The following is a 23032-nucleotide window of genomic DNA, read 5'->3' on the forward strand; positions in this document are numbered from 1 at the left end:
CCTGGGGTAAAATCTGTGCGACTGCACATATGCATAATTAATGAGCCATGCATAATTTAAATTTTTTGCACAGAAAATAACTTCGGCTGGAAAGTTGCTGCAGTTCCACCTTTTGCCCATCAGAGGGCACTGTGGCAATAGACCAGAGCAGCATCTCCCAGCCAGCTACGGAAGAGAAAGCCTGTATTACCTTCTTCAGAGCGCCTGTTGGGCCAGGTCAGAAGACAGAGGCTATGGGAGACAGACAGCGTGGGGCTGCTGGAGGGTCAGTGAGGGCTCATAAGAACTGGTGGGAAAGGACAGACTGGGGCAGGGGCTGAATGGGAATGGAGGTGCTGGGCCACAAAGGGGAGAGATGTGCAGGGCTACAAGAGGATGGGGAAGGGGGTGCAGGGCCACGTAGGGATAGGGGGATCTGAGTGGGGGTACACATGAGGACAGGAGAGGAGGTGCAGGGCCACGTGGGATGGGGGAAGTGGGTGTCTGAGTGGGAGTGGAGGGACACATGTAAACAGAGGATGCAAGGACAGACATGGAGGTGCAGGGGCAGATGTGCCTGACTGAATGGGAGAGGCTATGGGTCAGCCAGGGTCTGCATAGGGGAAGCTCCCTAACAATCCCTCCCCGGCCCCTCAAAAAACCTGTTCCATACTTTTCCCATCCATACCCAACAACACTCCAAGTTCACACCCAGACTCCTTCCCAGCAATTACCTTCCCTCTCCCTCAGCTCCTCCGTTACCTCTGACTCCCCCAAATCCTTGCACTGCTTCTGAGGGGGTGTGGGAAATATGGTTCTGTATTGTAGTTTAAATGAATGATTACTCAGAGTTCTGTATTAATATACCTAGTAAGGAATCTATTTATCAAAAAAAAAAAAAAAAAAATTTCCGGAATCTCTTTTGTTGTCTGTATTGTTACTTGTCAAGCAAGTGTGGGTATATTTTAAAATAAATGACCAAAAATAATTTAAACTGGTGTGATTATATTGTGTTATTTTGACAAATATATGCAGAATTTTCCAGACTTTGAAAATATTGTGCACAGAATTTTTATTTTTTTCGCACAGAATTCCCCCATGAGTAACAAGAAAAATGTAGAACTATACATCAGTTAATGGAAATTGATGTGTCGGAAATTAGAATTAGTGGACAAAATACTGAGGGAAGGGGTTATTCCACCCACCACTCCCTTCTGGCGTTCTTAATGAAAGACTGTGGAAGACAAATTGGCTACTGGAGTGAACTTCACCATCATGGCTGCTGCCCCCACCTTCTCCTGGGACCCCATGCTTTTGTCACCCTGATCCTGACCATACTCGACCCCTCTGACACTGACACCTCTTCTGGCTAAATACCAAAAATCACCTATGATGTCAGACTTTTGTCACCATGCCCTCTCACACCAAGTGCATCTTCTCCACCCAATTTCTTCTCTTTTCTCTCTCTCTCCTTTCTCCTTCTGCCTGGATTAGCTGGCCAAGACTGTATATTTTGCTACATTGCAGAAAACCTATGACTAGAAAGACAATTAAAAGACTTGCCACTGTCACAAACTTGCCAGATTGTGGAGTAGCTGATAAGACGGCATGTTGTGCCTGTGTTTTTCCAGAAGTGAGGTTGCAAGTGAGAGTCAGCACCAGAGACAGAAGCTGCATTTTCTATCTTTGCTGTTCTTCTCTCTCCCGTTAGTGTGTTTGTCTTCTTAGGTAATGGGATCAGACTTTAACAACAGCACTAACCCATCTCAGCTACCTTTTGCTCTTTTCCCCAAAAAGGGCAATTATCATATCTAGTACCCTTCAAACAAGGGGTTTTTTCCTTGCAAAAATTCTCTCCAGCTAAAGGAAAGGGAACAGGATATAGCTAAAATGAAAGCCTTATTTAATACTTTACCTTTCAAATGCTTTCACTTTTTTCCCTTCTTTTCTGTATACAGATTTTAATGGCATTCACCATGGAGCTAAGAAAGCTCCCAAGGTTGTATCCCAAACCTTGTTTAAAACTATTTAAGGCTGGACAATGAGTGGTTTAACACCTTTGACTTTTTGGATCCCTTTATTCCATCTAAATAAACACAACAACCACCACCCCTAACCCATCTAGAAGAGGGCTTATTGAGTAAGACAGACATATCCTTTTCCTTCCTCTACCCAGCACCTGATCTCTCCACCCAAGCAGAAGCTCTTCAGATGTGCAGGAGGTTGGTGAGCTCAGCTCTAGGCTGTAGATAAGTATCTACACTCCCCTCTTTTGAGGCAGCAGTTCTGCTTCTCTCCTGTGACAACAGTTGCCATGTGGCTCCTAATATACAGGGCCCTTAAGTACTGCACGGATGGAGCTTACATCTGTGTTTGCAGATGCTGCAGCACCTACTGCATCTGGGGACATACTAGCCAGCCTTGCAGCAGCTGCTTTTACAAAAAGAACAACTGCCTTGGATGGTGGGGAGTTGATATTTTGGATGTTACCTTGGAGATCCATCCCATGGGGTGGAGGAGAGATAAGCTGCACATCTGGAGAGAGGATGCTGAGACTGGAAGAGCTGGTGCTGGCTGTGGAGTAGTAAATGGAAGAAATATCTGGTGCTGGGAGAGAGAGACAACAGGAAAGAAAGACTGTGCTGCGTGGGTGGGGGAAGAGAAAAGGAAGGGGGAGATGTAGTAGCATCCATCTTTATTCCTCTTTAACGTCTCTGGGGTTTGCATGGGTGAGGGGGAAGGAGCAGCATGAGATGGCCATACTTCAGTGGAGGAGGCAATTCAAAATTCTGATGGAGACTAAAGTATTTACAGCTTCACAAAGTGGTGCTGACAATGGTGGGGAGAACTACAGCCTCTGGTTGGTCTCAGTGATCTGGGAGTCCAAATCCCCCTCCCACTCACATGGAGCAGGAGTTCTCAAACCCATTGCTTAGACCCTCTCCCTGCCTTTCCATATCATGAGGATACACCCTCCCATTCAGCAATAAGGGAAGGACAGGATGATCACTCCCCTCCACCCCAGACCCAGCAGGATGGACTGATTTATATCAAAGTGATTTATATCACCAATTCTCATCATGAATTTAAACCTCAATTTAAATCACTAATTTTAATCATGTTTTTCATTTGTACTTTATTTTCCTAATGAAACTGCATCTCATTTGTTGGTAACCATGTAGCCTTTACAGTAAATTTGGTGCTTTGTTTTGATAACCAGGTGAATACACTAAAACATACACACATTTATTTAAGCAATTACATATCTTAACTTAAAAATTAAGATTCTAAATAAATGTAACTTTTATTACGTTAGAAAATGGTGAATGATGAATTTCTTATTTACTAATGGTTAATTTTTACATGCAATTTGTGTCAAGCTCTATTTGCATGGAAATTCAAATTCCATTAAAAACGCACAAAAACAACATGTTATTTATTTAGTTCTGATTAAATAAAACTACCTTAAATGTGCTGGATACATAAGAAAAAACACTTTATCAAACCATGTTTTGCATTTAAAGCTAACTTATTCATTTTATTTATTAAACAAAGGAACTATTAGTTGTAGGTCGTGAATTGAACTGATTTCTGGACTATGTCATTCAAGATTTTAGAACTAGTAGATCTCGTCCTCAATACGTTACACTATTAAAATCAGTTATGGTCATATTTTTGTTCCTAGATTGGAGAAGGAAAACATGCTTTCGAGATTTTTCATCTCTCAGTTGGTTTCTAAATTTGAATGAACTAGTCACTGATCTGAACTAACTGAATAAACTAAAATTAAGACAACATTCTCTCTGCACGTGCTGCCAAAAACAGGTGGAGCACTTCTACAAACTCTGGTTCCAAGTGCTGGCCAGTGGCTTCCTGCAGTTCAGTACTTGGATTTTCTTTAAAACTTCAGCAACAAAATGAGTACTTGCTTCACATTACTTTTTATTTAATTAAAATGATTTGAATAGATCATAATAAGTTTATATGTCAACATAGGTTATCAAATTCAAATTTAATTTTACATAGTTTAAAATACCTGTATTTAACTGAAAAAAAAATCTGATATAAATTTTAAAAAATCCGATTTATAAAAAACTTATTGATATTTATCCACCCTGACCCACCGCCGCCCCCCCAAGCACCTGTTGGGACCTCTGGTCTACTAGTCCGTCATAACGAGAGCCTCACTGAATTTCGCTCCCCTAATCCTCCTGCCCTCTTGCTATATCCAACAGCATTTTGCAGCAGTAGGGGGCATTAATTCCCAGTTTCTTGGCCAAATCCCAACTAAAATAATTACAATCTGTCTCCTTAAATTTCCTCTTCATTTTCAAACAAAGGTACATTCATTTTTAGTCCTAAACTGTCAATCCGTTCTGCACTGTAAACCATAGCCATGCTTTACCTCAGAGATGGCTTCATTTCAGAAGTGAACCCTCTGTACAATCTACACCCCGTACATCCCCTCTGAGTGGGATTTCACCCCTGTATGTGAGAGGAGAATTTAGCCCTCCATCTGTAAAATGTTACAGTATAACACCCTCTCCCCACCATCACCACACCATATACATTTAAGGTGAGATTGTGTATAACAGGATCGGGGTCAGGCCCTTTGGGGCTTTGCAAAGATTGTACTCCAAGGTGTTCTACCTATCCTGGTATATATCACAGAGAATGCCAGTCAGCTTTGCAGACAGGACCAGTTTAAAAGATCATGAAAGTAGGCACCTCTTAAAATCAACTCCCGTCTGCAAAGGCCACAGATATTCACATGTGGAGTACAGGCTCACCCCAGGACATGGAGTTTATCTGTCAGGTTCTGCTCTTGCTGTAGGTAATCCAGCTCCCTGACAGGCAGTAGCTAGGTCAATGGAAGAATTCTTCCATTGACCTAGCGCTGTCTACCCCAGGGGTTAGGTCAGTATAGCTACATCCCCATGCTCCTGAGAGACATAGCTATGTTTTCAGTGTAGACCAGCCTTTAGGTACTCAGACAGCCCCTACCACAGTATCAGAGCACCTCAGAATCTTTAATGTATTTTCCTTCCCAATACATTTGTGAGATAGCACTTTCCTATTACCCCCAATCTGCAGAAGGGGAACTGGGGCACAGCAAGGTATGCATCTTGCCTGAAGTATTCTGAAGTCTATGGCAGACTTGAAACCAGGTTTCACATGTCCCAAGCTAGCGCCCTATTCAGTGAGCCACCATTCCTCTCTGAAGGAAATGCCGACCAAACTTAGTCAGTCATTTGATAAATCAGGGTTGTTATGTTTAGATGAAATAATTTTTCTTTCATCTTCAGATAGGGAAGGGTGCTTGTGAGGGGTATACAACTAAGAATACTGGGAAAGGGGGACTGGCTAAATCTCTGCTGACATTAAGTCTGGGACCCTGCATCAGCCAATGGTCTAATGTCAGTCACCTCTGGAAGTGGCTTGTGCAGTTCGGCATGAACTTTGCTTGGTTTGAGTACGGAGGAATGGATTTATAATAGCTATGTTTGAGACTCAGCGGTGCCTTGCTTTATGATTGCCTGGGGAAATACATTAAGTCTAATTTGGTAATAATTTCCATCCGATGCTGCTGAGCGAACAAATCAACTACTTGCATGCCAAGTAAATGCCACAGCAATGGTGATATGTTTCACAGGTGCTTTTGAGCAAGGTTGCTGTGAAACACACAGAAATCAAATTTAAAAATTCCACTGCTGCAGCATTACAGCCTATTATTTAAGTCTATTTAAAAATAAATATAAATGTCAAAGATACTTTTCTGAGTTGTGTCTGATGTACAGAAGTTGTGAACAGGCCATACTGGGAAAGACCCTGATTTTACATTTGCTTTTGCAGGCAATGGTCCCAGATAATATACATTTAAATAACATTTAAATGTTTATTGCGGTTTTTTAAAGCCAGTGAGGACTAAAATCCCTACTTGTGACTTGTGTTGCTTATGCTACTTGAGCTCTGTTTGTCTCATATGGCCAAAGAAGCAGCAAGCATGGTTGGAACAGGATCTTACTAATGAGATCTAGCTACATATTCCCACCATGAGTTTTATTTGCTTTCATATTTGAATTAAGCGATGTAAATGTAAGAGGACTGAAGTTTTAAGTACTGTAAAAGCTAATACCAATAATTTAAATCTGATCCTCAGATGCATGGAGAGCCAATGCAACTACAGCAAGGATGGCAAGATAATACAGAGCAATGGAACAAATGTGTCATGAAAATTTAAATAGACTGGAAACCCATGACAGATGAACCAGGAAGGGCAACCAAGAAACTGTGACAATGATCCAGTTGAGATATGACTTACATGATTAAGCCTGAATCTCAATGGCAAAATGCTATTAAACACATGCAAATTTTGTGAACGTTAAATAAATGTATCCAAGGCTTGCCAGCATCATTAAACTAAAAGATCAGTAGGCTGGAAATGATCATCAATTTGCATGAATCTTTCAACATGTGCAAAACTCAGCGACACGCCATAATGGGAAGCGGATGTCTTCCAAATTGTAAAGTCAGCACACACACACCTGCCTGAAAGTTTTCACCTGCTCATGATACAAGTAAAATGATAGTCACTGAAACAGATTAGAGAAACAATATTTCTTCTTTATACTTTTTCAGTTTGTTTAGGTCTTTCTGACAGTAACAAGATTGCTTGTAAAACTACAACATATCTACCTTAGATACTTACATGGCCCCCCCTCACGCTCTTTAATGCATTTATCCTCACAACATGCCTGCGAGGTAGGGAAGTGCCATTATCCCCTGTGACAGGCTGGAGGGAATGTCTGTGTCATCTTATGAATTCCAGTTCTGTTTTGTGAACACCACATGGTATTTCAAACTCCCTTTTGAATGTAACTTTAAGCATACATTATGTAGCAGGAACTTGACTCCTGGTGCACAGAATATATACCCATGGGAATCTGTGACAGAGCAACCATCAACACTGAATGGGTTTGTTTATGATGTTAGCTAAGACATGGTAAATAACACAAGGTAAAATCCTAGTCAAGACATGGCAGTTTGCAGTTTTAACACAAGTTAGCACATCAAGCTAAACCCTAGGCTTCCCCATTGCCTTTACCTCGACCTGCTAAATTGTGTTAAACTACAAACTGTCCTGTCTTCACTGGGATTTCACCTCATGTTACTTTCTGCACGCCAGCTAACATGAGGGAAGAACACACTTTTTCCCCCAAAGAAAGCAGAAAAGAGAGCATACAGAGATGTTTAGACAACATGAACAGGTAAGAGATCCAAAAGAAAAAAAGAGAGATGCTGAGAAAACAGCACGGGACCAAAAATCCACCTACTTACTGAAAGATGGTTACACTCTTTCAATCAACGGGATGGATGAAGTGTAACACTATGGCCCTTCCCACTTCAGGTCAATAAACAATCATATAGCTTCAGCTGTCCTCACCCTGCAGAATAGCATGCCCTGGCCTAGTTCCAGGTTGGATAATTACATTTTGACTATTGAAATCCCATGGCAGTTCCATCTTTATTTATACACATGACATTATATAATACAGGGGTAGGCAACCTATGGCACACGTGCCAAAGGCAGCACGCGAGCTGATTTTCAGTGGCACTCACGCTGCCCGGGTCCTGGCCACCGGTCTTGGGGGCTCTGCATTTTAAATGAAGCTTCTTAACATTTTAAAATCCTTATTTACTTTGCATTTGACAATAGTTTAGTTATATATTAAAGACTTATAGAAAGAGACCTTCTAAAAACATTAAAATGTATTACTGGCACCCGAAACCTTAAATTAGAGTGAATAAATGAAGACTCGGCATACCGCTTCTGAAAGGTTGCCAACCCCGGATATAATAGTTGCAAAGCATTTGGGATCCTTCTGTATGACAAGCACTATCTGCATGTAAAACACAATCTTCGTATGTTCAAGATGATCTCCCTTTAATTGCTCAGAATTCATTTGCCTGGGACCAGCAGGATATGTGAACTCTTCACAAAGGCTGGCCCTGCTCCCTTTCTATAATCTATTACAAATTCACACAAGTAATCAAGGACAAAAGATTCCTATACCTGCTGGCTCTAACTTGATTTTGCTAGAATGGTTTGCATGGTGTTCCCATGGAAGTCCAGAGAATCGCACCCACAAAACTGAGAGGAAAGATGGTTCAGTGATTAGGGAGCTAGCCTGGAACTTTAGAGACCTGGGTTAAATTCCCCACTCTGCCACAGGCTTCTTGTGTGATCTTGGGCTAGTCACTTTGTCTCCATGTGTAAAATGGGGATAATAGCACTTCCCTCCCTCTCAGGGGTACTGTGAGTTTAAATTAATTAAAGATGATGAAGATCACCCTTACAGGCTCAGCATAGTGATGAGGGCCAAATAAAATCAGATTTACATAGTATCAGGCCCTGGGATCGCACAGTATATCTTCATTATTCCATACGATCAACTATTCTAGGAGGATACTTTGTGGAAAGTTTGATTGTGATTTAAAATCCTCTTTATACAGAACACTCAAATCATATGTTCAATTATTGTGCACACCTTAAAACAAACGCTCTTTTTCTTAATTGCACACTATCAATATATCCATGAAAGAGAATTATAAAGATGTTAATGAGACTATGTCTGCAAAACATAGCTTAAGGCTACAAAAGCTTTTACCCATTAAAAATTTGAAAATGAATTGCAGAGCTACCCTCGAATTCATTACAAGCACAGAAATAATGAACAAGATGTAGCTAAACCTCTTATATTGGAAATCTGCTAATTAGCTCAACATACACTAGATGGAGCTCATGGTCTAGACTGCCAAATCCCAATACTACTTCCCACAAAGGAGGAAACAAAAAAGATAAAAGCTCTCTCTGCCTCTGTCTATCCTGTTTGGAACAAAGTGTATGCAGGAGGAAGAACGAACATCAGGTACTTGATGTAAAAGATTTGATTACTAGGCCTTTCTATAGCTGCATTCACATGAGCATGCTAAAGAGTGGCACGGCAGGGAAGGAAAAGGACATTGCTAGCCAAGCGATCTTTTCTGAGAAGATGCTGATCTGTAGTTATGGAGCTGAGCAGGCCAAAAAACAGACAGGGTATAATAAAGTGCTGTTTAATCAACCAGCCACAGTATTAAACTGTGAATAATGAAAGTGGTCTCTGTAGCTTGCAAGGAACAGAAGTATGTTAAAAGGTACCCTCTCTTTTTTCCCTAGTCTGAGCACTCATAAGCAGCTGCACTGCCTCACCTCATTCAAACAATGAAGGATCAAAAGTGCCTTTATAGGATGCCACTCACAATTTCAGAAAAACAGCCACAGCGGAGTACTAAAATATACCAGGTGAGAGCCTATCCTCTGAAAAAGATGCACAAACGTATCTGAGGGCAAATTTGACCCACAGTATGAATCATAAAATAAAATATGGAACATTGACTATTGGTTAAAAAAGGTTAAAGGACCTAAGTGACTTAGGAACTGAGTCCCATTGATCACCAGTGGGGACAAAAGACCTATCTGGCTTTAAGATTAGACTTTATAAGTTTATGGGGGAGATGGTATGATGGGATAACATGATTTTGGCAATTAACTGATCTTTAACTATTCATGGTAAATAGGCCCAATGGCCTGTGATGGGATGTTAGATGGGGTGGGATCTGAGTTACTACAGAGAATTCTTTCCTGGGTATCTGGCTGGTGAATCTTGCCCATACGCTCAGGGTTTAGCTGATGGCCATATTTGGGGTCGGGAAGGAATTTTCCTCCAGGGCAGATTGGAAGAGGCCCTAGAGGCTTTTCGACTTCCTCTGTAGCATGGGGCACGGGTCACTTGCTGGAGGATTCTCTGCTCCTTGAAGTCTTTAAACCACGATTTGAGGACTTCAATAGCTCAGACATAGGTGAGAGGTTTTTCGCAGTAGTGGGTGGGTGAGATTCTGTGGCCTGCCTTGTGCAGGAGGTCAGACTAGATAATCATAATGGTCCCTTAGTATCTATGAATCTATGAACCAGCACAATTTAGGCTTCTGAATCTCTTCAGCACTTTCAAAAATTTTACCTGAAATGTTCACAAAGTGATAACATAATATTCTATAAAACTATATTATATTGTCACAAACAAACATGCAATTTTAAGCCCTTGGTGTGGCAATCCCAGTTCAAGCAGGAGAGACAATGATGATAAGCAAACGATAAATGGCTACACAGAGTGTTCAGCCCCCACAACTGCAGCCAAAATTTCACAATAAGTGGGCAGGTTTTCAAAAAAAGCTCAGTTCCATTTTAGAACCTAAAGAAGGCCCAGGCTTCCAGAAGTGCCCAGCACTTCATTGTGAGCCGCTTGGATAGATTTTCAGAAGAACTTCACACCTTAATATGCTGAGCTTTATTTGAACATCTGGCCGTAAGTGTCACAATGAGCTACTGGGTGCTTTTGAAAGTTGGACCCTTATTGGAGACTACATCTATGCTGTGAGCTAGAGGCGTGATTCCCTTACTCCCAAATACATATTCACACTCACAACAAGCTAGCATGAGTGTAAATAGTAGCACAAGTAATGGCAACGGAGGCATAGCTTAGCCGTGTCAAGTCATGGGGTAAGGGCTGGTTTGTACTCTGGACAGCTAACCCACATCTTCACTGCCGCTGCCCACGTTGCTGTGGCTAAACTGCTATTTATACTCATGCTAGCTTGATGAGAGCTGGCACAAGTGTGTCTACGCAAGCAATGGAATCACACCCCTAGCTTGTAACGTAGACAAAGCTTGGGTGTCTAAAGGGGCATTGGGCTGGTTTGAAAATCTTATCCACTCGTGTCTATCATCTTCCCAATCCAAGGGACCACAGGGTTATTAGTTTTATATACTATGTTATATAAAGATGGATATACGTTCACACGTGCAATGTGATCTAAAGCTTTATAGCATGAATTTGGAATGACCACATTACTTTTTGTGGCAAAACCCTGAGTGAGTTATGCAGGCCTTCCCAAAGAAACGCTACTAAATCTTTTACAGCATACCTCACCATGTATTCTGTACAGTGTATGTCATGGGGTCTAAAAAATAAAATATAATCTTCCGAACATTTTAATCCCTTCCTGGTACTATTTGGGGCTGGGAAGGGGTCCATTCTTTTGTTCTATGGGTGAAACATCGAATGAAAAGCCAAGGTTATGTTTTCCAACACACAAAAAGACAACCGACAACACACAAAAAGACAACCAACAAGAACTAGTAATTGGCCAGCAAAAATGACAGGTACTTACAGATAAAATTTGATCTCCTCTCTGCAACTCTCCACTGAGATCTGCTGGCCCACCTGCTAGGATGAAGGATACGAAAATGCCTTCCCCATCTTCTCCTCCCACAATGTTAAAACCAAGTCCCGTGGAGCCTTTGTGAAGGATGACTTTCCGAGGCTCCCTGTATAGAAACAAAATGGCATTGCTTACCCATTCGGATACCGTATATGCACCACTCAGCATCTCTGTCACATTACTTTTTCTTTAAGACAAAATAGCAGGCTAGTACCTAATAAAACCATTAATAAATTAGATAAGTGTATTCACTGGGGAACAGGCATAGTGTCCTATTTTTTTCAAGACGACAACTGAACATTTCTACCTATTAATTTACCCCATTGTAATGGATTTCACTAAGATAAATGGTGGATTTCTGAGATAAGACATTTGACACATTTATTTACACCAATACTATATATAGCATTGGTAAACAATCGACATTTTTATAGTGTGTCATCTTTTATGCTCTGGGTCATGCTAAAAATAAAACCTAAAAACAAACAGAGAAAAAACATAGTACATACAAAGGGAAGCTTGTCCAACTCTGCCCTAGCTGGATCAAGTAACATCAGTGTTTTATATCACCAAGTTGAAAGCAGAGAATCTTACGAGAAAGTCTGGTTTGACCTTGTCAGGAATACAATTCTGTGGGCACACATAACTGCTTTATCACCCAAGCGGACTATGGGTATTTTTACTGTTTTCAAAAGTTGCTCAAAATTATGCAATCAATAATACCTAGCTCTTATATAGCACTTTCCATGAGTAGAGCTCAGAGCACTTTACAAAGGAGGTTACTATCATTATCCCCATTTTTCAGATGGGAAACTGAGGCACACTGCAGTGAAATGACACACAGCAGGCCAGAGTCAGAACTAGAACCTATGTCTCCTATTTCCCAGTCCAGAGCTCCAACCACTAGGCCACACCACCTTATATATATAAAAAAAACACATACAAATCATATTTTATTAAGTGGTGCTCAGTACTTTGCAGAACCTAGTGTTGAATACTGTGTTAATAAAACACATAACAATATTAAAAGGAACTTCATTCCTTAAAAAAGTCTACCCGACATTTGAAAAATAAAATGTATCTTCCAGATAGTTGTACCCAGTATTATCTAAAATACAGTTTATCCAGTTTATGGGATGATAATACATTTTCATAAAAGCTTCAGGCTCTTGGGGCTTTGGAACAATGCTAAATGAGTTCTGAAATGCTTCCAGTGTGGTTCATATTTTAGTGGAGAGATTATTTTGTGGATAACCTCCCCTCCCATCTGTGACTCCCTAATATCCAGAGGCACAATCTGACTTCAGTGCAGTGTTTTGTTCTTTATGGAAAATATTAACCACATTGGATAACATTTTCAAAAGCTTCTTAGTAATTTCACAGCCGAAGTCCCTTCTTAAAAGGGACTTCTAAGGCACTTAGGTGCTTTTGGAAATTTTACACACTGTCTACTTTTGTTCTTCCCCATCTGTCCAATTTCCCTCAGTTGAAAACATCATGTGATCAGCCACTTCTCCCCAGATGGCAATGAACCACAGTTTCAGAGCCTCTGATTTACAAAGGATCAAAATATCTATTTCACAGATCTTCTACCTCTACCTTCGCTTCAGTACCATATCCCCTAAAACTGTAGAATGAACTTGTAGGAATTCCCAAGCCTAACTGGTGACTTATTTTCTTGATATTACAACAGCAATACTATCGGATATGAAAGGGAAAATGAAGCATCAAATCCCCAAACTACCCCTTTCTGTGAAAGAAGTAGTTGCTTTCTGTATCGTGCCTGCAAACCAAATACTTCTTTTAATTATTCCCATCATTCTTTTAAAGCAGCTGGAGAAAGGTACAAGAGCGATCAGCCTGGAAATTGACATTCTCTGTTCACCACCTCTGATAGCGTGTACTCATCTCTCATGAGTGCCATCTGGTCAAGTGTGTGTAAGCCTCAACTTTCATGCCCTGTAGCCCTCCTGGGGTTTAGGTCCTTAATTAATCCTGTAGTCTATCAATGGTCTCGGCCCTGGTATCAAGCCGTACTCCAGGGCTTCTCTCCTGGAGGCAATGTCCTCGCCCTCTCTGGGCCTTTCAGGCCCCAGCTCTGCTGCTGGGCCACTAAAGGGTTCAGTTCCTCTTCTGGGGTGCTTCTAAGTCCAGGCCATTTCACGCAGTGGCTAATGGTGACAGGGAGACCCAGGCCCACCCACTACTCTGGGTCCAATCCCAGGGACACTGCAGATAGAAGCCATCTGCCATGATCCTTTATCTAAGCTGCACTGCTGCTCTGATTTCCTGGGCCACTTCCCCACAGCCCCACCCCTTCTTCATCCTTACCTCAGGGCCTTGTCCTGGTTGAGTCCCAGCTTCCAACCCAGGGTTCCTTCTCGCTCCCTCCAGCTTCTGCCAGCACTGCTGTGCCTGAGGCCCTGTAGCTCCATCAGCTAGCCAAGCACACCACCACACTCCTCCAGCTCCAGCAAGGAACTGCTCTCACTCTGGCCCTGCAACTCTTGTTATACCTGCCTGCTGGGTCCTGATTCGCTGTGTCCCACACAGCCATTTTAGGCAGCTTGGAGGTCCCTCTCCACTGCCCTTTTCTGGGGTGGGGTGTGGTAGAGTCATGAGGCCTCCAGAAGGGGGTCTCAGAGGGTCAAGTACACGCTGTCACACCACGGAACAGGTATAGTGTGTGCAGGTGAAAGTCTCCAAATCCCTTTAACAGTCCTCTGAGCTGTCCAGTCGCTCTGTGATTCACCTAATCTAAACATTAATCCTAAAGGCTGCCTGCAACACAGTAACAAGTTACTCACTGAAAATACTGTCCACACTGTAGCTTGTCTAAAGCCAGCTGCATTTGTTCATCCTCATGTAATCACTTGCTCCCTTGTACTAGCTGCTAAACTAAATTTAGGGCTAGAATTGTGATATGCTTTTCAATGTACTGCAGTAGAAACGAGCAATTTTCAATCCTGTGGACAACTAAGTTTGTAAAAGTGTATGGAAGCATCTCCTTCCAAAACTTGCTAATATACTTAATCTACTATCTGATTGGTCCTCAAACGTTTTCAGATCCGAATGTACCAAAACGACCGGTTCAAAGCATGAAGGCTACAATCTGTCCCTAGTCCTGCAAACATTGAAATATGTGCTTAGCTTTACTCATGTATGTAATTCCATTGGAGTTAATGGGACTACACGAGTGAGTCATGTTACTCAGGTGTTGATGTGATTGCAGAATCAGGGCCTCTGTCTTTAGAAATGAACTCCTATTGAAATTAGTGGGAGTTTGCCTGAATAAAGGCCCATTACTGACAATCATACAGTGACCTTAGTCTCATGATAATTTTCAAGTAAACTGCCTCCCTGCTGATTGATTCTTGTGTTTGATTTTTAAAAACAGACAAAAACAAAGGAGCATTTTTTGTAATGTTCTCATATAAAGGAAACTGAACCCTTACTGGGAGGTATTAATCATGCTCTATATGGCCTCCCAGTTTCCATCTCTTTCTTTATATTGGGTAGTAAGAGAACAGGTCACAAAATAGAGCTCTGAGAAAAGCTACATGTTGTTCAGTTTTTTTATATCCTGGGGATTGTTTATATACTAAAGGTCAAGTATTTCTAATGAACAAACAGATAAAGGTTCTCTCTCTTGGGTTGCTGCCACTCATTGATTACATAGCAATGAATTTAGCATTACCATGGACACGTGAAGGTCAGATTTAACATAATTCAGGTCTTTTGGGTTTAAATGGATTCAGATATCAGGCATTTACACAGATAGTATTGGCTAATGGCTAGAACACTGGATTAGGCCTCGGAAGACCAGTGCTCTAGTCCCAACTCTAACTCTGGTCCTACTTGGTTATCTTGGGCAAGTTATTTCAACTCTCTGTGCCTCAGTTTCCCAATCTGTAAAACAGGGATAATGATGTTTACTTCCTTTGTAAAGCACTTAGAGATCTATTGATAAAAAGCGCTATATAAGAGCTAGGTATTATTATTTACTTGGACATTTAACATTGAAAAAATACAGTAAAGCTGAACAAACATTTCTATACAGCATCCAGGTGAGAAATCAGACTCATAGTCCCTGTTCAGTTTAGTATTAGTGTATATGACAGGCAGCTTGGGGATCCAAATGTGAACACCCAACACTATAGCCAAAATATGTAAATACAGTTGGGTATTTACTGGCTACTAAGCTATACAGTTTGACAAAGAGCTGGCTCTGTTAATAATCAATGCCATCTGACCAAGTCAGCAGCTTTATGACTGCAACCCTGACAGCACTGTTTTGTTATTCTGCCTTCTTGACAGCACAATTCACATTTTGTTCTTGGGTGATTATCTTCTGAGAAAGCTCAAACAGTGATGGGTAAAATGTCAGGAGCTGTGATTAGAACACAAGAGTTCTTGGCTTTCAGTCTTCCGTGCAATCTATTTTGTTCCGTTCCAGTGCATCTTGCAGAGTCCTAGAAAGAGGCTCAATAATAAAGCACTTTACTTTGGGGAAATTCACTAATATTGATATTGGAAAAATTATGGGAAATGAAGGATGCTAACCAATTTTCAGATATCACAAATAATTGGTAGGTATTATGGATTTAGCAAATAACAATGCATGGTACCTACACATTGTCTTTTATCAGAGGACAGCAAAGCACTTTTATAACAATAATAAATTAAACCTCACAGCAACTCCTCTTAAGTAGTTAAACTGAGGCAGAAGAAGAATGGGTGACTTGCCCAAGGTTAAATAAATAAATACATAAATGAGCCAGTCACAGGGCTGGAAACTGAACCTTAAACCTTAAATTCAGTTCTATGCTTTAAACATCAGACCACATTCCAGGCACCAAGTAGGTATTATGTTTTAATATGTATTTGAGATTATCTGTTGCTAATAGCGTGGGAAGCGACTAGTCAAGCATCACTTTAGTCGAGTTCCAAAGAAAGAGTTAAATATGGAGGGACTAAAGGTTGGCTTCTGACATATTTAACTTTATTCATCTGGCATATAAATTGCTCAATTTAGAGTTATCTTCTTTTGAAATGATGATTAAAGATAACTGGGAACAGGAGCTTCAGTTGTCATGGTCCAAGGGGGACTTGGAGAACATCTGGAAAACGACATTAGGAAAACTTCACTCTCTCTCTCTTCTATTAATATTTTATAAGAACAGAATTCAAACAGAATGGAGTAGAATGCAGGTATTTGCTTAATAGTAAGTAACGGAGATCCTCAAAGAATGAAACAAGACAAGAGGCTATTGTGCTGGTAAATATACAATAAGCTTAATGGATTTTTAATGAACGGAAATAATAAACAGTAGTTTAGAAATGGTAAGTTTTCCTTATAGTAAACAAGCCGAGTAGAAAGTACTATTTGCCTACAGAAACACAACAACCAAAGGAAAGCAAGGGATAGTAATTTCAAGTAACAGATTGATATTTAAAAATCATATTATATTCAGACACTAGATGGGGCTATCCAGCTATTGTAAAGCCACACTCAAAAGATCAGACACCTGTTTTTTCAATAAAAAGAAAAGGAATACTTGTGGCACCTTAGAGACTAACAAATTTATTTGAGCATAAGCTTTCATGAGCTACAGCTCACTTCATCGGATGCATTCAGTGGAAAATACAGTGGGGAGATTTATATACATACAGAACATGAAACAATGGGTGTTACCACACACACTGTAACAAGAGTAATCACTTAAAGTGAGCTATTACCAGCAGGAGAGCGGGGGGGGGGGGGGGCGGAGAGGGAACGTTTTGTAGTGATAATCAAGGTGGGCCATTTTCAGCAGTTGACAAGAATGTCTGAGGAACAGTGGGGGGTGGAGGGGGAATAAACATGGGGAAATAGTTTTACTTTGTATAATGACATATCCACTCCCAGTCTTTATTCAAGCCTAAGTTAATTGTATCCAGTTTGCAAATTAATTCCAATTCAGCAGTCTCTCGTTGGAGTCTGTTTTTGAACTTTTAGGTCTGTAATCGAGTGACCGAAGAGACTGAAATGTTCTCCGACTGGTTTTTGTATGTTATAATTCTTGACATCTGATTTGTGTCCATTTATTCTTTTATGTAGAGACTGTTCAGTTTGACCAATGTACATGGCAGAGGGGCATTGCTGGCACATGATGGCATATATCACATTGGTAGATGTGCAGGTGAACGAGCCTCTGATAGTGTGGCTGATGCGATTAGGTCTATGGTGGTGTCCCCTGAATAGATATGTGGACACAGTTGGCAACGGGCTTTGTTGCAAGGATAGGTTCCTGGGTTAGTGGTTCTGTTGTGTGGTGTGTAGTTGCTGGTGAGTATTTGCTTCAGGCTGGGGGGCTGTCTGTAAGCAAGGCCTGTCTCCCAAGATGTGTGAGAGTGATGGGTCGTCCTTCAAGATAGGTTGTAGATCCTTGATGATGAGTTGGAGAGGTTTTAGTTGGGGGCTGAAGGTGATGGCTAGTGGCATTCTGTTATTTTCTTTGTTGGGCCTGTCCTGTAGGTGACTTCTGGGTACTCTTCTGGCTCTGTCAATCTGTTTCTTCGCTTCAGCAGCTGGGTACTGTAGTTGTAAGAATGCTTGATAGAGATCTTATAGGTGTTTGTCTCTGTTTGAGGGGTTGGAGCAAATGTGGTTGTATCGTAGAGCTTGGCTGTAGACAATGGATCATGTGGTGTGGTCTGGATGAAAGCTGGAGGCATGTAGGTAGGAATAGTGGTCAGTAGGTTTCCGGTATAGGGTGGTGTTTATGTGACCATCACTTATTAGCACCATAGTGTCCAGGAAGTGGATCTCTTGTGTGGACTGGTCCAAGCTGAGGTTGATGGTGGGATGGAAATTGTTGAAATCCTGCTGGAATTCCTCAAGGGCTTCTTTTCCATGGGTCCAGATGATGATGTCATCAATGTAGCGCAAGTAGAGAAGGGGCATTAGGGGACAAGAGCTGAGGAAGCATGGTTCTGAGCCATAAAAATGTTGTCATACTGTGGGGCCATGCGGGTACCCATAGCAGTGCCGCTGATTTGAAGGTATACATTGTCCCCAAATGTGAAATAGTTATGGGTGAGGAGAAAGTCACAAAGTTCAGCCACCAGGCTTGCCGTGACATTATCAGGGATACTGTTCCTGACGGCTTGTAGTCCATCTTTGTGTGGAATGTTGGTGTAGAGGGCTTCTACATCCATAGTGGCTAGGATAGTCTTTTCAGGAAGATCACCGATGGATTGTAGTTTCCTCAGGAAGTCAGTGGTGTCTCGAAGATAGCTGGGAGTGCTGGTAGTGTAGGGCCTGAGGGGGGAGTCTACATAGCCAGACAATCCTGCTGTCAGGGTGCCAAAGCCTGAGATGATGGGGCGTCCAGGATTTCCAGGTTTATGGATCTTGGTTAGCAGATAGAATACCCCTGGTCGGAGTTCTAGGGGTGTGTCTGTGCGGATTTGTTCTTGTGCTTTTTCAGGGAGTTTCTTGAGCAAATGCTGTAGTTGCTTTTGGTAACCCACAGTCGGGTCAGAGGGTAATGGCTTGTAGAAAGTGGTGTTGGAGAGCTGTCTAGCAGCCTCTTGTTCATATTCCGACCTATTCATGATGACGACAGCATCTCCTTTGTCAGTCTTTTTGATTACGATGTCAGAGTTTTTTCTGAGGCCGTGGATGGCATTGTGTTCTGCACGGCTGAGGTTATGGGGCAAGTGATGCTGCTTTTCCACAATTTCAGTCCGTGCACATCAGCAGACGCACTATGTAGAAGTCCAGTCTGTTGTTTCGACCATCAGGAGGAGTCCACCCAGAATCCTTCTTTTTGTAGTCTTGGTAGGAAGGTCTCTGTGGGTTAGTATGTTGTTCAGAGGTGTGTTGGAAATATTCCTTGAGTCGGAGACGTCGAAAATAGGATTCTAGGTCACCACAGAACTGTATCATGTTCGTGGGGGTGGAGGGGTAGAAGGAGAGGCCCCAAGATAGGACAGATTCTTCTGCTGGGCTAAGACTATAGTTGGATAGATTAACAATATTGCTGGGTGGGTTAAGGGAACCACTGTTGTGGCCCCTTGTGGCATGTAGTAGTTTTGATAGTTTAGTGTCCTTTTTCTTTTGTAGAGAAGCAAAGTGTGTGTTGTAAATGGCTTGTCTAGTTTTTGTAAAGTCCAGCCAGAGGGAAGTTTCACTACAAAAGGTTTTTTTCCCCCTGCTCTCCTGCTGGTAATAGCTCATCTTAACTGATCACTCTTGTTAGAGTGTGCATGGTAACACCATTCTTTCATGTTCTCTGTGTATATAAATCTCCCCACTGTATCTTCCACTGAAAGCATCCGATGAAGCGAGCTGTAGCTCACGAAAGCTGAAGCTCAAATAAATTGCTTAGTCTCTAAGGTGCCACAAGTCCTCCTTTTCTTTTTGCGAATACAGACTAACACGGCTGCTACTCTGAAACCTGTTTTTTCAATGTTTTTGAAATACGTTCCCCTCTCTCTCTCTTTTCGGTTAGATAGCACATGTAATTTTTTTTTTTAGATACATGAGGCTGAAAGTGTGATTCTAGGTGCCAGTGCAACCTCTGAGCACTTTTCATGTTCTCTGCCCTGCTGCTGCTTTGTACCAGAATACAGATAAAGCAGAGCAGCGGAGACACTAACCATGAATTAGGCAGGGAGAATGAAGAGAAAAAAAAATCACAATCTGAGAGAGAGAAGCAAAAACGAGAGAAAGAGAGGAAATGAAGGACTGAAAGGAGAGAACTGGATAAAGGAGTGTGTGCAGGAGAGATGGGAAAGAAAAGAGAAGGGAAAAAGAAGGAAAAGACAAAAGGAGCAGACGCAGAGGGAGGAAACAAAGAGACACAACTAGATTGACAGAAATCACGATGGGGAGGAATAGGCAAGCAAAGAGTTGTAATCCTCATAAGTGATCCAAAGCATTTCTTCCACTGAGTTACAAACATGTCTATTTTGATAGCTTAAAAGATAGACTAGGTTTTCACAACAGGGATTGTGTCATATTTATGTACTGTAAAGTATTGTACACATTTGCAGAGCTAAATAAGAGCTAGATATTATTAAATGAATATTTTAAAATAAGTATATAGTAATAAAATGCTGCTAGTAAAATTTTCAAAAGTGTCCAAATAATTTAGGAGCATATATTCCAATGGGTGCTTCTGAAAATTGTATCCTGCATAACAAACCAATTTTTCACTCTTACCAGGTAAGTCATGGTTTTGGTATAAAGAGACAAATAAAATATCAGGGCAAACTTGTTTTCTTTTAATTTTTTTTTAACTTTTGTTTTTCTATTAAAGAGGCACCGACAATTTGAAAAATCACACTTCTATCTGAAAGGTTTGTACTTACCATATTTCAAACATAATACTAGTCTCTTATTATAGCCAACAGAATGATGCTCCAAAAAATCTGGGAGTCCCCATAATTTTACTTATCATAGGTACATAAATTCACAGCAAGTATGGATTAAAAACCAGAGACTAAAAAGTTGGCAAGATATATGTATTGTTATGAAGAAAAGTAATTTCTAAGGATGACTGTAACTGAAAAAAACTGAGTGAAAAAATGCTTGTTTTTAATTTGCTTATTTTGTGCATTTGGCTGCACATTTTGTATATCACCAATTTCAGTATTTTCTTTGCAATAATACCTTGTAATAATACTTATCTACCTACCTCTCAGGAGTGTTGAGAGGATTAGTTAGTTAATAACAGTGTTTTAAACATTCGAAGAGGTGTTAAAAACTCTGAAAAGTCAGGCCCTAGGCCTAGGGTTGACAATTTTGGTTGGATATATTCCTGGATATTTCATCACATGACATCATCTTGAATTAAAGATTAATCTTTAATTCCTGGAGACTCCAGGCCAATCCTGGAGGCTTGGCAATGTCGTATCGTGGTGGACACTAATCAACAAGGTCCCCCAAATTAGTAGAGATTTCTGAGAAATCTGACCTTGATCTCCCTGTGCCCTAGTTCCTGTTTGTAAATAAACCACTTACATCATAATGGTATTGAGAGGACCCATCCGTTGATATATGTGACACTCTGATACTATGGTGATGACCACCACAGAAAACCCATGAGGAAATTAATTATTACATTGTTATCTGTATCACAGTAACACCTAGAGGCCCTAACCAAAATCAAGGTCCTGTTGTGGCATGCACATAGTGAGTGACAGTCCCTTCCCCAGAGTGTTTATAATCTAAATAGACAAGACAGGAAAAGATTGGAAGGGAAAACAGAGGTACAATTACTTGGCCAAGTGTCAAACAGTGGCAGGCCTCATTTGTCCAAGTCCAGTGCACTTAACCACTAGATAATACTGGCTTCCTTAAATAATTCACTACTCAAAGCAGGGTTAATAGGACTCCATGCAGGCACAGGGGTCTGTCTTCATAGAGTCAATGGCCAGATAGCCTCAACTAGTTAATTTCAGACTGCCAACCCTTTGGACGTAATCATTCCAATTTTATTTCACATCTTTTCCTGCTCTAACAAATTTTAATATATCACTTTGTACTTTTATTTCAGACAGACAAAGGGGACCAACACAGGAAAGACCTTGAGGGGAGGGATAGCCTGCTAAACCCAGGGTTATTATTTCAATCCTTGAGGGGGCCATTTAGGATCTGGGGCAAAAATTGGGGATTGGTCCTGCTTTGAGCAGGTGGTTGGACTAGATGACCTCCTGAGGTCCCTTCCAACCCTGATATTCTATGATTCTATGACCTGAAAAAGGTAATTCCAATTGAGACAACATTCACCATAACATGGGAAAACAAGGATAAACTAAGACCGCGCCGTATGTAGGATGTTTATAACATCTCTTTCGTCATGAGAGAACAAATTAAAATTTATAAAGGTTGCAGCTTTGATATGAAATATAGATATATAGGTATGTAAAAAAAATCTCAAAGTCCCGATGAAGGGAAACTTAAGTATATTTAAAGTTTCTTCTATATCATTTATACTTCTGTTTTACTGTAATTTAGTGACCCAGTTATCCAATCTAGTATTTTCTCACCATATGAACCTCTGCCTTTGCTCCACCGGTAATGTCAGTTTCTATCACCATTTTGTTCACTTCTCCCTTAAATGACCTTTGCTCTTTTCTGTCATCCTTACGTTTGACATGATCATCCCATCAAAAGCTGAAAAGCCACCATCATTCTCCTTCATATCCCTCTTTTGTGATGCTTACAAAACACTGCAGTCTAACAATGGTTAGGCAGGTGGCAAGGTGAGCCTGCTGGTTGTTTTGCTTAATGTGTTCATTTTACTGTTATCTCTTTCTCCAGGCCCCGCTCTTCCAATTCATTGACTGGGACCTCTGAATACTACTAAAATACAAACAAGATAAACCACCTTCTTACTAATTGCTGCCAGATTCATTATTGCAGCCCAGCACTGTAACTTTGGCATTCCTACATTGGACAAATGTATTGATAAAATGTGGGACATTCTTGTTACATTAATATATACTAACAAGTAGCTTAGGAAAATGATCATTATTTTGCTGTTTGGGTTCCATTTTATTAAATATACAGATTTTGACATACAAACTCTTATACCATCCAGCCATTTGTGCCATAATAATTTATTGTGTAACATTTAGAAAATTCATCTTATCTACTGTATCTATTCATTATGCTTGTAATGAGTTCTTTACTCTTAATCATTTGATTCCTGCTGTTTTGGCATTTCTTGATTACAAA

General features: G+C 40.9%; 1 protein-coding gene across 23 annotated transcripts in view; it reads right to left on the minus strand.

The window, feature by feature from the left end:
* The window catches only part of DLG2 (discs large MAGUK scaffold protein 2), a 1511004-nt gene that overhangs the window by 302281 nt on the left and 1185691 nt on the right, over positions 1–23032 (minus strand). For all 23 annotated transcript variants that reach the window (XM_048840921.2, XM_075126424.1, XM_048840889.2 and 20 more), the window contains one exon: positions 11251–11407. In XM_048840921.2, the coding sequence (XP_048696878.1) occupies positions 11251–11407 (157 nt within the window). The remainder of the gene's footprint in view (positions 1–11250; positions 11408–23032) is intronic.

Source organism: Caretta caretta, chromosome 1 (genome assembly GCF_965140235.1).
Source record: "Caretta caretta isolate rCarCar2 chromosome 1, rCarCar1.hap1, whole genome shotgun sequence".
Lineage (NCBI taxonomy): Eukaryota > Metazoa > Chordata > Testudines > Cheloniidae > Caretta > Caretta caretta.